The sequence below is a fragment of the Zeus faber genome (assembly GCF_960531495.2).
Source record: "Zeus faber genome assembly, chromosome: 22".
NCBI classification, from domain to species: domain Eukaryota; kingdom Metazoa; phylum Chordata; class Actinopteri; order Zeiformes; family Zeidae; genus Zeus; species Zeus faber.
This window is the reverse complement of record NC_137209.1, coordinates 14,200,632-14,217,029: the sequence shown is the minus strand read 5'-3', so window position 1 is coordinate 14,217,029 and position 16,398 is coordinate 14,200,632. Positions and strand designations below refer to the sequence as shown.

The 16,398-nt window shown below is 45.5% G+C and overlaps 1 protein-coding gene across 1 annotated transcript in view; it reads left to right on the top strand.

The window, feature by feature from the left end:
- The window catches only part of LOC307247385 (equilibrative nucleoside transporter 2-like), a gene marked incomplete at its 5' end in the record, with an annotated part of 21,993 nt that extends 5,824 nt beyond the window's left edge, over window positions 1–16,169 (top strand). Inside the window, 12 exons of the mRNA XM_080023538.1 lie at window positions 3,173–3,229; window positions 3,933–4,029; window positions 7,720–7,850; window positions 8,138–8,277; window positions 8,448–8,582; window positions 9,626–9,723; window positions 10,246–10,315; window positions 10,740–10,942; window positions 11,474–11,576; window positions 12,120–12,205; window positions 12,903–13,102; window positions 13,213–16,169. Coding sequence (XP_079879664.1) covers window positions 3,173–3,229; window positions 3,933–4,029; window positions 7,720–7,850; window positions 8,138–8,277; window positions 8,448–8,582; window positions 9,626–9,723; window positions 10,246–10,315; window positions 10,740–10,942; window positions 11,474–11,576; window positions 12,120–12,205; window positions 12,903–13,102; window positions 13,213–13,324 — 1,432 coding nt within the window. The 3' untranslated portion in view covers window positions 13,325–16,169. The remainder of the gene's footprint in view (window positions 1–3,172; window positions 3,230–3,932; window positions 4,030–7,719; window positions 7,851–8,137; window positions 8,278–8,447; window positions 8,583–9,625; window positions 9,724–10,245; window positions 10,316–10,739; window positions 10,943–11,473; window positions 11,577–12,119; window positions 12,206–12,902; window positions 13,103–13,212) is intronic.
- Between the last annotated feature and the right edge of the window lie 229 nt (window positions 16,170–16,398).

The following is a 16,398-nucleotide window of genomic DNA, read 5'->3' as shown; positions in this document are numbered from 1 at the left end:
CATGTTCAATGTCCACAATAATATAAAAGCAACCATAAGAAAAATGGATATGTGGGCCGGGTGAGCTGACCGGTCAAACTTTGACTCGTTTGAGAATCTGTCTGATTTTTTTTCGACGAAGGAAGAAACGTGGCTTCCCGTCACCGTGGTCAAACACGTCCAAGAGCACCCGCACGGTTTGAGGGCCGAGCCGCGCGAACACTTCCGCATCCTAGATGCGCGGTTGCAGCTGGATGGCAGACCCCCTTCGCCAGCCGCGGTGAGCCCGTCGCAGGCCTGCGCACGAAAGAGAAGGACGGTCTTGTGGATCTCTCCCGCGACAGCGTATTGGAACTGGCTTTCTCACAGGAGTACCTGACAAACATTGAACCTCGTGTTGCTTCTGAGTATCCCGATCTGTCCGACAGAGCTGTGCGATCTCTGATGCCTTGCCTGGCGGCGTGTCTCTTGAGACTGGCTTTTCGGCGCTTGTGGCATTGAAGACGAAATACAGGAATAAACTGTTTCCCTTAAGCCAGACGTCAAGCATTTGGTGTCTGCCGCGTAACATCAGCCTTCTCATGAGGTGACTTCATGTAAATGTGCTCCTGTTATTAGTTTTATAAGCACTGGCGTGAGTCGTTGGGCCACATTCAAAACACTGCGCCCTTCAGACAGCGCTTACTGGACACCGTTATTAACGTGATGCGGAAGTTCCATAGATATAAGGTTATTTTTAACCCACCCCTTTTTTTGTTTTACCACTACGGCACTGTGTGTATGAGAATGCATGTGATTGTTAAAATATACGTCTTCTGAGAACGCACTGTTTGGCTCCTGTATTACTTCTGGTTGGATGTGGGCCACGAGCCCTTTTGAGATCTTCAAATGGGCTGTGAGTCAGAAAAAGTTGGGAACCGCTGACGGGACTTCAAGCCTTGGAATTGTTCGCAACTGAAAATTCACAATCGGAAAAATTTGCCGCGTTTCAGGAGAAATGTATTCTCGTCAGAGAGGGAGATGGCGCGCTGGGCCAGGTTTGGGTGATATATAAATATTACATCTAATATGCTGACAGAGGCTGTGCCGTACTGTAAGCACATTGTATCTTCGCGTTGTAACACCTTGTGGCTTCACACCGACCACACTGAGCGTAAAGGAAAGTACTTGTCGATGCTTGTGCTAACTTTGGCGAGGTGGTTTGAACCAAGTGTACCGATATTAGGTATTCTGCGGTGAGGATTCTTTGCTACCGGTTAAGAAACACATTTGAGGAGGAGGGGGTCCCTGTTATGCACAGAGTAAAATAAAACATCTGAAAAATAAACACAATGTTCTCAATGTGTTTATTGAGAGGAACGGGGACGAGCAGCGGACGGCGATCGCAGCTGCAAATTACGCATGAAGATGGAGACAGGTCCCGATCTAGGCCTGATCCATGGCCTTCTGGAGTCTTCTTTCTTTTCTCTTCTCCCGTGATAGGGGAAATAGGTTTCCGCAGACTGTGCTGTGACTCTGCTGTGCATGCACGAAGCAGCCACTTCCACTTTTGTAGCTTCTGACCAAGTATTAAAAACATCACTCGGGCACGGCAAATGCGGTCTCCCCGTTTCTAAAAGTGCATATTTATTATTTACAAGTAAAGTATTTACACAAAACATCCAAGTTTTTACAAGATTATGTCCCATAGAACAGAAAGCAACGGGGAGACGTGCGTCAGGGACACAGGTTTTTGGGACAGTCCCTCAAAAAATTCATACATGTCGGAAATAAACAAAAATGAATAGATCTAAAATAAAAAGACACTGGGGCCGACCCACACCACTGTCTGGAGGAAGAAAAAACAAAGCTCCACTCCAATTCTGAGGTACGTAGGTTTAGGTTTTTCATTTTCCATACAAGTAAGAAACTCAGGAAATGAAGTAAATCAAAATCTTTCTTGATGAGATGATATTATATATTGCTGTATTATAATCAAGATTATGCATATAGAGCCAAAGGTACGTGTGGGGGGTGTTACACCTGTGATGTGCACACAGCGGCTCTGCTGTGCTGCTCTGTTTGCCCACATCGGCTAAATGCCTAGAGCCGGAGCTGAGAGTCTGTGCCTTTTTTATAAAAAAATTAAATAAAAAAAATTCTGATAGAGCACCTGCCCCTCACAAAGTCTCTGTATTGGACCGTAGAGCAGGGAAGTGAGATCCAATCAGCAGTAGTTAACTCGACGGCTCTGAGCAGAGGGGGGCGAGCCTCCAGCCCCCTCTCCCTCCCCGCTCCAGTTTCAGAACATGGTAAACTGCACTTACACCGTTTCAATGCTCTGATTGTTCCTGGCAGATAAAAATAAAAAAGTCTGTCATCAATGTCAATAGCGATCGATGGAGTTTGGCGATAGGCCGACTTAATTGTAAATCTGCCCAAGCATAAGACCTAGAGACAGGTGTGCAATTAGCGCCCCAATCGCTCCCTCTCTGCCTGTAACATTAAAAAAATAAAAAATAAAACGTTTTTTTCCCCATCACAGGCAATTTGAAAATTGCGTTCTGTTAAATTGCGATGTTGGTTTAAATTTGATTAATCATTCAGCCCTATTACTTATGTAATGTGACTGTCAAATATTTGTGTCTAAATATCACCCTCATAATATGGTGAAATGGGCTATATCCAAAAGTGACTTTGGTATTGTCACATCCATAATGGGCAGTACTTGTATGAACTAACCTACAATTGACAGCCATTGGCGATCGGGGTGAGTGGGTATGGGGTTTGAAGTTCCTCATGGGTAAGCGTCGTGTGTGTGTTGCTCCCACTGCGTGGCTTCTCGGCAGAGGGTGGGATGCTGACATCAGGTGTCCTGTACCGAGCACGTGGCTACGTGGGGCATCTGGCCAGTAGCGGTATGGCGGGCCTCGCCTTTGCGCGGGGCATTCGCGGGCATCGGGGTTAGTGTGAGGGTTTCAGTGACTTGCTCAAGGATACTTTGGCACGCTGCTGGGGAGGAGCCAGGAGTCAGACCAGGATGAACCTAAATGCAATGGCGTACAAATACTGTTGTATGCCAAGCATGCTGACAGCACAGTTTAAAAAAAAAAAAAAAAAAGGGAAGCGCCGAGAGTCGATTCCACTCAGGAACGCAAGTGCTGTTCAGTAGCCACGCAGCTGACTGTTAAACCCTGTCGTGTTGCCTCCACAGCTCCACCAGAAACTGCTACATCAGGATGAAAGGCCAAGCAGACATGCCACAGGACCGGTGAGTCCCCCCCCCCCGCCCCCAAATTTCCTCTTTTCTGCTCTCAACCACAGTTTCGTCGCAGCAAAGTTTTTGGTTAATGCTATTAAACCACACTATCATATCGATTGAAAATTGGCTGAAATTATGCGGTTACATTTTCTCATCGTCTGCGAGGACAACTTAAAGGACTTGACTAGAGTTGAGTGACATTTATTCTTAACTAAAGGTGGGCGGGTGACATTGCCTCGAAATGGGCTTTCACTTTTTAATTTGATGTAAAAGTCATAATTGGTGAAATAATGGACCACTCAAGTATAACATTTAGGCTATATCGCACTCATCAAAAACCATAACATCTATCAGTCTGGACTGTCTTGGTGTCACTGTATTGATATTGCAACAATATGTGTACCAGCGTTAAACAAGATACGTACTTTCTCTTCGACTCTAGTGACACATTTAATCCTCATATGACGCAGATACACATAAACAAATGGGAGCGAGATTCTGAGAATACGATTGATCTTGTACCACCAACTTGAAAACAAACAAATAGCATGTCAGCATCCTGGCCATTAATGGCCATTAGTCCAATCAATCTCCCTTCCCTCCCCATAATAATCCAACCCCGTTTCATCCTGGAGTATGTCAAATTGTGGCAGTTTGCAGGACTTAAAATGCCCTTTTGTGGTGTTTAAAATAAATGATAATATAATGTTTTTTTCCCTCCCCGCAGGGGCTGCCTGGTGGGAATCATTTTCTTCATTCTGGGCTTAGGAACCCTGCTTCCATGGAACTTCTTCATGACCGCCTCCATGGTAAGAAATACAGGCGAGCACAGGAACAAGGCACCTGACCCCTTTCCCTGCTGTTGGCTGAAAACCGGTAAATGACAATTTGGATCCTGGAACCCTTGAATAACAAGAAGGTGGACGGTAGAAGAATAAAAGCCCCTTTGAATCGTCCCATGTTTAAGGGGTAAGGGTGCTTGCGGGGCCCTCAAATACACTGATATAATGTCCCCTCTCACAGTTCTTGGAGAATGTTGGACCTAAGCGCACACAGATCACTTTGCTCCCTTTCAAAGAGATTAGCAGAGGAATGACACGGGCGAACTAAGCCATTCAATTCACGCAATTGTGTTGACCAACATGTAGCGAGGCATTATGCATATGCTGCATTGGGTGCTGCAGATCAGAATCGGTCATGAATGATCCGAGGGGAGGGATTAATACAGTATGTTCTCACATTTGGGATCACAGCCCATCTGTGGGTTTGCGGATGTGCCCTCGCATGTACAGTACACGTTTTGCCGATCAGCCACATCATTAGTTGTTTTTGGAGATCGCGCGCAAAAGCCCCAGATGGGAGGGAAGTCATGGTGCGCTCCCGTGAGGGACGAGCCTGTGCTTTGAACTGCTCACATTGCGGTCTGACAACACGCCGGCGAGATATCGAGCAGGTTTAATATCTGGTCGTGTCGGGCTCGACTCGGGGTGACGCAACAAGCTACAGACAATGAGGCAGACACGGAGCGAGGGGGGGCGTCGAGAAGGAGAGACGGGAGTGCACCTGAACAGCAGCCAGAAACGAGTTGGCAAGTTGGACTACTTCTATGGACCTTTTTTGTTTTATATTTTTCATTTTGGTGTAGGTTGAATGACGCTGCTGACAGCCCCATTGGAGTGTGGGGACTACAGGGCAGCCATCATGGACCGCAGCTGGAAAACTGGCACGCAATTCAAGAATACCCACGTCTTTGTTCAGACTTTTAGACTCTCAACATTTAGATATTGAACTAATTTGACCGTTTGAGCTATGACCATTAATGGCAGGTATTGATATTCAGTGAATAGATTCACAAAGAATTTGTAGTCTCTGTGACCGGTGCCGCAGTCGCGTGGAACACCCCAATGGCCGTCTGTCGGCAAAGTCTGGAATGCTCACATGACCGACGGTTGGCCAGGGTTTAGAGCTAAGACCTTAGACGGCAACAGCTATGCCCGGGGTTAATTTTTGCTTATACATATTTGTTTTTGTATATATATATACATAATTTGCGTGTCAGTTGTCCCGTAGCTTTTAGCTGAACAATAACCAGATGTGATACATCCTGAATTATTGATTTATACAGGGGAAAAATCCCTGAGGGCACCCTTTCTTTTAGAGGACCTCTTTAGGAACAACTTACTCATATTAGGCAGGGCCTCCGTTTGCTCTCAGAGCAGCCTCATTTCTTCTTGGCGTGGATTCCGCAAGATGTTGGAAATGTTCCATACTGCAAATCCTCTGTTTTATCACATCCCAAAGGTGTTAGTTTGGATTCAGAGCCGGTGACTGGAAAGGCTGCTGAAGAACATTGAACTCATTGTCATGTTCATGAATCCGGCGTGAGACGACTTTTGACATGGTGGAAGGTCATTAGAAGATGGGTCAATTGTGGCCATGAAGGTTTGACTGTTTTGTTGGTTTTTTTTTTTTGAGACTGTTCTTAACAAGTCGCTCAGTCGTTTGATTTAATTCAGTTGGTTTAATGCTAGGTGAGCTAAGGGGGACTTCGAGTGATGAGAGAGAAGAGTCGGCCATTTATTGTTATTACTTTTGTCTTTTTTTTGCGCAATGATTGCAGTATATTTTGGAATGGCAAGTACCATATAAATACATTCAAAAGGCATATTTGCACTTAAAAGTGAAATACACTTTAATTTCACGTTTGAACTGGACATTTTCATGTTAGTTATATGTTGTGTTCTACTGAAACTCATTGAGACAGAAACTCAGGCTGCATTATACTGAAACTTGCTGACAGTCCCAGTTTCCAATTTATTGCAACTCAAGGACGGTTTCATGTTCTATTATTGTTCACTAGTAGATGAACAAAAATAAACTGTCAGTCAGCAATCTATCTATTGTGGTGACAGAAAATTACAGCGGTATTCCGTATATGCAGCTGTACTATCACATGAGCATGATCATGCAATGTTGTATTTGTCGTTGACGTACAGCGGATGTACCAAATAGGACCAAAAGAAAATTTGATTTCTCGATCACGGATATGAACTCAATCATCAGACGACAATGTAAAAGAGATTTTATAGTCATTGCTTTATTATGATCGTACACTTAAATGAAAAACTGAATCGTCTGGTCACACAAAAAAAATCAGAAATCGAAGGGGCCATGAAAATTGTGATTGGTGCATTTCTAGTTGGTTAACATGTTGGGTAACTTTGCGAGATGATGCATTTCAAGGGGTATATCCTAATTAGATACGTTTATATACTGTATATATTTAGCTGTAGAAGCTCAAATACGTTCGTTTGGTTCGTCGTTCGTCGAATACGCTTGTTACGAGATGGCTTCAATGTGAATAACTGAGTAATTTCAGAGAGAGTTACTTTAGAGACTCCCTGTTACACTATTGTGGTACTAAAAATATGGTCCAAAGGTTGGCAGCTCTGAAATGGGCTGTGGCATTCAAATAACAGAAAAAGCAAGTGTCTCATTCACAAAGCACCCGCGAGCGATGAAACTAGCTAAACGAACTGTGCTGTATTTATATGAGGTATTATGCATACACAAAATTGAGCACATGAGCCTCGTTGCAAAAAAAAAGACCCTATTCACAAACACCGGCGCTAATAGTAAGTAAGCGCGAAATCGTTACCATCTGCAGAGAACTTTTGGTGATTGAAGTGCTATTTATAGGGCCGTCATGCCCAGACGTTCCAGTGATCGGTAAATAATATTTTGACATTAATTCTTATCACTTTGTATTGTCACGGCATCTATTGGTGGCAGAATGTGCAGCAGTCTGTGGTTTTCAAAACTTGCTCCATAAGCAACTTGTTGAAACTGTGAATCATCTGTTGTACAAAAAATGGGCTACAAATGTTGGCAAAGATGGTTCTCGAATTCCTATCAAACTCAGCAGATATCGCGAAAAAAAGAACCACAAGTTATAGGGAATAGCGATTAAGTGGTCAAAATGTGCATAGAACCACAGATGGCATCGAACCTCATAGGACCATGGACAGCTCCGCAGGTCGCAGCCATTTGGGTGCAGCGGCCCGAAACTTAGTAGAGCAAAATATATTATTTTAACTGTCATCATTTCTGCATTGTAATATGAAGAATCAGTGGGAACCAGAATTTCTTAAGTAAAAATGAAAATGAATACACTTTATTTATGCAATAAATGAACTGTGTGGGAAGAGTACGTTTCATAATAGACTAACTTGTACTTTTTGAATCTTTCATAGTCCCTGCATATAAGTGACCCCAGGCCTGACGATTTCATTCTTTTCAGTATACTGTCAGTATTTGGCAAGAGCCTCCTTACAGTTTCACATTTTCATCAAACACTTATAATCAAAATAACTACTGTCTGAAAATGATAATGTTTTATATTTATTTAAGGTGTGTGTGTCTGTGTAAGGGAACGTTGGAAACATGCTACAGGATTTCAGACTTTTCCCATCCTCTCCATGTCTCCCGTGCATCTGTAGTACTTCCAGCGTCGCCTCAACACCACCGAGGCGGTGGTGCCCAAGGAGTACTACTTCAACAACTGGATGACTCTACTGTCCCAGCTGCCCCTGCTGCTGTTCACCCTGCTCAACTCCTTCCTCTACCACAGGTCAAGCATTAGGAAGGCCTTTGTTTGAAGTCAAAGGGAGCTTCAGTTTACTCGTCAACACACACTTTTTACATTAAACCTGATGGCCCCTGAACCTAGAAGTGTGTGTGTGTGTGTGTGTGTGTGTGTGTGTGTGTGTGTGTGTGTGTGTGTGTGTGTGTGTGTGTGTGTGTGTGTGTGTGTGTGTGTGTGTGTGTGTGTGTGTGTGTGTGTGTGTTACTTTTAAGCACCAGTGGTCATCCCCAGAATATCGATGTTGAGCTTTTGACCGAAGGGTGTCTCTGCAGGATATCGGAGGCGATGCGCATCGGGGGTAGCCTGGTATGCATCCTGATCCTCTTCATCATCACCGCCGTCTTCGTCAAAGTGGACATGGAGGAGGACCGCTTCTTCTCCGTCACCATGGCCACCATATGGTTCATCAACTGTGAGGATAGAGTGCTACCTTTTATCCGCAGGGTGTGGTCGTAGGGTGATGCAGTTTGGTAGTCAAAATTAAGGTTGAAAAGAAGATATGACTGGAGATCTTTCATATCAGTTGATGGTGGTATGTTTTTTTTTTTTTTTTTAATTTTCTTCTTCTACCTCATCTTGCAGCTTTTGGAGCGGTGCTGCAGGGCAGCCTGTTTGGCCTGGTCGGCCTCCTGCCTCAGAAGTACAGCGCTATATTCATGAGCGGCCAGGGACTGGCTGGGACCTTCGCTGCCATCGCCATGTTGCTTGCTATTGCCAGTGAGAGAAACGCACGCACACACACGCACACACATATATATGATAAAATCTCGGAACACAGCGGTAACGGTTCGTCTTCCGTGCCTGTCCAAAAAGATCCACATGTTAAATATTCAGCCCCATACCTTTGAACCGCCCTGCCGGGACTTCGCTCATGGTTGATGCACCGATGGCTTCTTTCCTGTTCAGTGTGCCTGATGCTCGCCAACCATCCATTTTGATTATCACCTCAAGTTCAGAAATGTGCCGATGCACGTCGATCGCGGTCCGGCTTGGACGTAGTACGCCCTACCTCAAGATTCAAGAGGACATAAGTTCCTATCTATCAGTGATGATGCATTTTTGAAGGTTTTAAAGAAAAAACACCATGAAATTATAATTTTGTTTTTTACATTTTAAAAACTTTTTTGTAATAAATAATTATTTATTTATTTTTTCGATAAAATCTGTGTTTTGCCCATGATTTGGGGGCCCACTTGCAATACCCTCGGCCCGAAGCTTGGAAATCGCTGCTTTATCCCATTTGTATTTGAGATGCACCGCTCCATTGTTTTTCAGTTATGATTCCGATACATATGTGCCGATACTGATTTCTGATACTAGAGCCCTTCTTTTCTTATTGTTGTTTAGAGCTGCGGATATTCCTTTTATAATGCCATACAAGCGTTACACACGGTTCCGCAGCTCTGATCAGAGCGATCTTTTTTCCAAACAAGGCAAATAAAAACTCTAGCTGTATTTAATTTACGCAGTTTCCTGCTGCTGTGGAGCAGCTCGGTCCTGGAAAAAAAAAATCCCGCCTGTGTTCTCACGGTCCGGTGGCAAATGCCCCACTGCCCGGCACGGTTGAACGCACCCCTGGTTGCATCCCTCTCCTTTCCTCCCTCATTTACTGCCATAATTATGACAGGAAGAGGCCATGTGACCAGTTGCTGTTCCAGTTTTCCTGGACCTAATTAAATGTTGTCGTCCAATGTTTGTTTTCCGTGTAAATGTTGTTTGGTTCTATATATTTAATTGTGTGTGTGTGTGTGTGTGTTTAGGTGACGCGGACTCTGTGACCGCGGCGCTGGGTTACTTCATCACGCCGTGCGTTGGGACTCTGCTAACACTCTTCAGCTACCTGCTGCTGCCTCGCCTGGTGAGTCCCTCTGGACCTCCCTGACGCCATTACCCACAACCCTTTCCTCCTCTTAAGTGATAAGTGTCCATTAGCGAAAATGTACATACAGTCAAGGTACCAAGTCGAAAATGCAACTCACCTAACTATGGTGATTGTTAAAAAAAAAAAAAGAGATATCTATCTATGAAGTTCATGATCCAAGCAAACCTTGCAAATCGTGATCCTTCAATGTCTTATATATATATATTATATAAATTATTATAAATTATTGAATTAAAATTAAGTTTATATCTTATCTATTTTTATTTAAAAATATATATATTTTTTGCATTATTATTATTATTATTATTATTATTATTATTATTATTATTATTACTACTACTACTTGTACTACTAATGGTAGCCTTCTATGAATGTAAAGCATGGTCCTACTGTATACAAATAAGTTATTAAGTTTGAATACATATTTCAGGCCATATAAACCTTGCTTGCATATTTTATGCTCATCGCTGTTTGCTGTGTTTCCTGTGTTTCCTGTAGGAGTTTGCCCAGTACTATTTGAACAGAAGTAGCAGATATGAGGTGGAGACCATGGATGAGCTGCTGAAAGGTGGGATCAGTGTTTATGAAATAATTTAGTTAGTTACTCAGTCTCTGGCGGCACTTAAAATTCCCACTGTTGCCCTTGTATTAACAATACGGTGTGACGTGATCTAACAATGAGACCCCTGTGCCTCAGCACAGGGTGGCTGAATCGAACCGATTCAACGGGACGTTATCTCGTTAGCCCCGTTTACTCAAACCAATTGAATTAGCCCTTTCAGCGGCTAGCACAAAGACCGGCTCTGTCAGAGGCGCCGGGGGGTGATCCATCAAGCCTCGGGGCTCCCTCTTCTAGGTCGACGTGGTTAACTCGCAAAGTTGACGCGGCCCAGAAGCGCCGCTGCACAAAACAAGGCGGCGGAGACGGAGTATGTGGCGGCGGAGCTTAGCGCCGGGAATTATCTGAGCGAGACGCATTTATTCCATTCCAGAAGCCGGCACGGCCGAGACGGCGAAGCTCAACGGCCACGGCGGCGGCGCCATGTCCAACGGCGACGCCAAATGCAGCGGCGACGGTGTGGCCCTGGAGGAGGCCGGCGCGGCAGCCTCGGACGGGGCCGTGCAGGCCTTTGTGCCCCTGGAGCAGACAAAGGGCGCAGAAGCCAAGGCCTCCGTCATGGTGGTCTTCAAAAAGGTCGGCCATATCCGGCTCATCGCAGGGCTCGTGTTCGCTGTTGGCGTCCACGAGCCCCGTGACGGCTTTAATAAAAGTAGATCAGGTTCATTTTTGTTTTTACTGTTCTTTTGGGGGCAAATTAACTGTTTTTTTGTGTCTGTCGCAGCTGTTAACCCGAATTCAGATGAAGTTTTACACCAGTTTCATCCCTGTGTCCAGTATGGAGACAGGGATGAGCTGCATGCTAAATGCTAATTGATCTAGCTCAGTGAAGGGCTGCAGGGGGCATCAGTTATTTAAGTTTGTTTTTCAGCCACTTGCCAGGTGTTCTGTGAAAATGTTTCAAATTCCCCTTCAAAAATTATTAAGCAAATTAGTTCTTGTGTTGCAAGACCAAAATTGCAGGGCTCAACTATTTTGTCCATTCCAGACAGCATAATAAAACATAACTGATTGTAGGGATACACTCAAAAAAAAAACCTTTGAATATACTGTATATACTGGTCCAAGTATAATTTTGGTGTTTCTCTCCCCTTCCGCCTGGTGCAGATCTGGGTGATGGCGTTCTGCGTGACGTTCCAGTTCACCGTAACCCTCTCCGTCTTCCCCGCCGTGACCGCCGACGTCAAAACGCACATCCCAGGACGATGGGGTACGGCCGCATTCCAGCCCGATTCCATCGACGCCCGCACGTTGTGCCGCGTCCGCCTCGCGTTAATATCTAACGACAAATAAGTCAAAATTCTACATCCGTGTCCCGTAGAAATGATCCGGTGGTGGGCGGGCGAGGCTCGGCAGCGTTGTCTGGGGCACCAAGCACCGTCGCACAACCTGCGACGGTGCTTGGTATTTATGAGCTTCCGAAGGAAACGGAAACGCGGGTCATCTCGTGCCTTGAAAAGTCGCCTTTTAAGATGTCACAACGTCAGGACGAACACGCGGTGACGACGAAGCGCCCGGAGCTTTGGCCTAAAGCGCCGCGTTGGAACTGCTCCACCTTTAAAATAACAGCTTTGGAATCATTTTGATGGTACACTGACTTGTAATATGGAGAATGGGTCATTACATATTTTTATATATTTGAATAAAGGCATGAAGTGCTGCTGCGCCTTTATTTCAACAGTTGTCATAAATGTGGGCGGATGTCTCTCTTGTTGTCGTGTCCTCCCCTCTCATTGCATTCTTCCCCCGACAGAGCGCTACTTCATCCCCGTGTGCTGCTTCTTGATTTTCAACCTCGGCGACTGGATGAGCCGGACCGTCACCACCTGGGTGCAGTGGGTGAGTGTGCGCTCCTGGTTTTGTTCTCGCCGCGGTGCCGAGACCAAGGGACGGCTCCGTCACGCCTCTCTCCAAGGGAGACGCTTGACGGGAAAGCCTCTCCAAATGTTCGCGCTCGCTCTGCCCCCTTCCCCTCCGTTGCTGTTGCTGTCGGAGTGTGCCGTAACACTCCCAAAAAATGTGCCGCAAGGGCAGTCATTTGATTTTACGGCTGTATTTCGCCGGCGGCCGAAAACAAGTACGGCGCCGAGTGCAACGATAGAGATTGTTCTTTTTGATGGTTTTTTTTGTTTGTTTTTGGGAGTTGTATTTGCCCTCTCACCTGAATTTCCTCCCAGGCATCAATGAAGCGTTGTGTAAACTTATCTTATCTTGCACGCCGAGTAAATGCCAAAGGGAATGAGTTATCGTGCGGTTCAAGGCCGCCTCGAGCCGCCTTCTGCGCGGGCACGAGTTCAGTAAGTGGAAAGCCCTGGCTCCAGTGGCTCCATGGTGGCCGCTGATAAACAAAGCAGAATTTCGCCAGCTTGCATAATAATAATAATAATAATGGTGAGCGATCATAACCACGGTGACCACTTAAACCAAGCTTTTGAGGTGGAGGGCTTTGTGGAGTGGACTGAAGCCGATTATCGCAGCAGAACTTGAAATGTGCAACCGTTGCCGTTTAACAAGGAGCCATGTTGCCCCTTCTCAGCCCCGCAAGGAGTCGGTGCTGTTCCCTCTCCTGGTGGTCTCCCGGGTGGTCTTCATCCCGCTGCTGATGCTGTGCAACGTGCAGAAACGCGGGTGGCTGCCCATCTACTTCCCGCACGACGCCGCCTTCGCCGCCATCATGGCCGTCTTCTCGGCCACCAGCGGCTACTTCGTCTGCCTCTCCATGACCTACGCCCCCCAGTGAGTGCGCTTCCCAGAGCCCGCCGTCGCTCCTCTTCTAACCCCCTCACTTATTGATTTGGGATGAGCTGACCCTCCCTCCCTCCCTCCATCTCTTTCCTCCGAATCAGAATGGTGGAGCCCAAGGACGGAGAGACGGCGGGTGCCCTGATGACCTTCTTCCTGGCCCTGGGCCTCTCTCTGGGCGCGGCCCTGTCCTTCCCGCTGAGAGCCCTGGTCTAGGCGCCCCGGGCCCCCAGCCGACGACGCCTCCTCGCAGCGGCTGGGAGATCTCTCCGGGAGATGCGGCGTTTGGGGAAGGTGGACTCGGCGGAAGCATTGGGCGGCGCCTCGCGCGGCGTCGCTTGCCCGCCATCGTCGGACAAGACTGGCGGCCAGGAACACTCTCAGCCAGGGACCTCGGTGAAGGGAAGTATCCTTGCAAATGTGAAAGAAGCATGGATTTGATCAAATGACCCCCTTCTCTCTCTCTCTCACACACAAACACACTTCTAAATTCTGAAAAGTTACTGTTAAAAATCCAGTTTTAAACAGTAACTTAACGTTGGTGTTGAAGACACTTCATTTCACTGACAGACGCCTGCTGACGTGTAAATAAGGGAAATTTGTCACGACTCTGGGTAATGGCTCAGTTTAGTGTTTTTGTTGGGTTTTTTTCGTTCTTTTTCAAATGTCATTGCAAAACAAAAATGGTTCCGGTTTATTTCTGGTTTAAAAAAAAAATCTTTTAAAGAAGACGGTCAAAACCGCTGCATAAATAGGAATATTTGACCGACTTGTTGGTCCTGGTTGTGTGACATTTCTGTAGTGTTGGTTCAAGGGAAAACCCATTTTCTTTTGATATTTTTAAAAATCTCCCAATTTTTTTTGATATGAAATTGGACCTCGGCTTTCTGTTTTTGTAGGATATTTTCAAAAAGAACATCACACTTGTAGTTTTTTTTTTTTAATCTTATTTTATTATTATCTTATTAAACCTTTTTATTGTTTTTAGATTTTATTTTTCTATAGATATACGGACAACGGTTTGTTTATTTTTTGCCTTTATTTACCAAGGGAAACTGGCTGCTGCATAGTTCCACTAGATGTGTTATGAATCTATTTTTTTCGTACTGCTGCTCCCTGCTGGTAGAAACCTGCCTCACAAGCCGTGGGAGGGCCACACTCCACCCGAACCACTCCTTCCTCTGCAGGAACAACCATGAATCTTCCGAACACACTCATTGGCTTTCTGGTGCCATGTGTGAGGTCGGAGGGGGGCGTTTTGGCAGAGCCGCTGGCCGTGTAAACGTACAAGTCGAATGCCTAAAACTTTTGAGCTGGTTTCTAAGTGCTGGTCATATGTAGTGATGAATTACGTTACCGTGTCCGACGGTTGTTTTTGTTGTGTGTGTGTGTGTGTGTGTGTGTGTGTGTGTACGACGCTAAAATGAAAATTCAAATATTAAAAAAACAAAGGAAATTGGCCGCCTCATCAGATTTTGAGATGTATATCTATTTTTTTTTTTTTTGTAATAAATGTGTACTGGTTTTTAGTTGTTTATTATCACCCCCCCCCCCATATGAAGTAGATACAGGAATGTTTCCTGGCTTTTTTTTCCCCTTCAACTTTATAGCAACTGAAAGTGGAAAGTGAACAAGGGACTTTTCATGGTGGCGTTTTTCGGTCCTCCCGGTTTGTGCCAGCAGAGGGCCTTGATGCCTGCTCCCATTACTGACCTGAGTCCGGCAGACACCACACGTCACAGATTCTATGGAGCCCTGTGCGGGTTGAAGCCAGTTTTGACTTGAGTTGCATTTTCTGACATCTAATTGCACGACGGGAGCTGCTTTCAGCAAGTCAAACACTTATTATTACAGTTACTAGGCGGTGTGACATGTTAACCCCCCCCCCCCCCCCTTTTTTTTCTTTTAAATATAAATCGACTGGGCCGACGAACAACTTGGGAAGGTACATGAAAGTGTTTCTACGGTCGACGATGGCAAATCTAAATTGGGCTACGAGGGGGGACGGACGGCGCGTCTCCTCGGCAACTCTACCCAAAACAACCAACCGCAGCTGCTCAAGGTGGAAGACCAAAAATCTCCAAATCTGAACGACACGGTGACACACTTTCCGGAGGGTTCGGGTGCTGCAGGTGGTGGGAATGGCACGCTGCCTTTACGGTTGGGGTCCTCACTTCCTGCTGCAAATGCACAGACTACACGATGGTTTTGTCATTTTTTGCTTTCTTAAGTTCTTTCTTGCTTCCTGTTTTTTTTTTTTTTTTTGGTCCCTGTTCTATACGAGGTACCATGTTGACTTTGTGGAGAGTGCCACGTCTGTTTGGAAGTTGTCACGGAGAACTGTTCTTAACAAAAAACGGGAAAAGGCCGTTTAAATGACCGATGGCCAATCACAACAAAGACTAACGGGCGTAGGGGCTGTGCAGCCAGATGGCTCGCTCCACTGTGTGACCACAGCGCCGCTCTTCAGATACGCCTTCAGTATTTGTAGTCGAATGTAGTTTTTTTTTTTTTTTTCCCCACCTTTAGTCTCCACCACGGTCTGTGTACGTGCGGGTCCCACTTGCTGATCGTTATCTGGGCGTGCGCTGTCGTTTTTCTATTTTTAGGCGTTTGATACTACGCACGGGTTCAGACCAGTGTTACAAGGTTTAAAGAATCACAGATATCGACCGATGCCAAACGTCTGTCAAAACAAAACGCTGGCTCCATCAATCAATACACATTTGGGTGGCTTAAATGTAGGTCGTTTCAACCGGCCTTTCTGTTTTGCTGTAATGTTGGGATTAAAAGACAGGTTAACGCTTCTAAGGACTGAAACTCCACCACCAAATTGGCCTGCGGGCAATCAACCCGTCTCCTCATTGCCTCTGGTGTATTTTTATTTTGTGAATGTAACCTGAATGATTAGATTCAAAGTGCATCAAACATATGCTGTAAGTTGTTTGTCTTCAAGTTGTGTTATTACAGCCATTTAATTCCTTCTGGAAGTCAGAACAGTGTCAAGCGAAGGGAACTGCACCTGTGTAACGTATAGAATGTACCATGTGGTTTTGAGTGATTAAATGGACTGTTTTCTATACCGGTGTTTGGAGTTCTTGAGTTTTCTACTACGCACACGAGGGAAGGAACCCTTTTTGTATTTATTTCTATAACGTGTTATTACGAGAGCCGGAGGCTCATTGTGAACGTGACGATCAAACCACAGTTGGATACTAAGGCTTGAATCCCATCGTTTCCCAAGGAACTAGTAAAAAAAAAAAAAAAAACCCAAAAAACCACAGCTGACA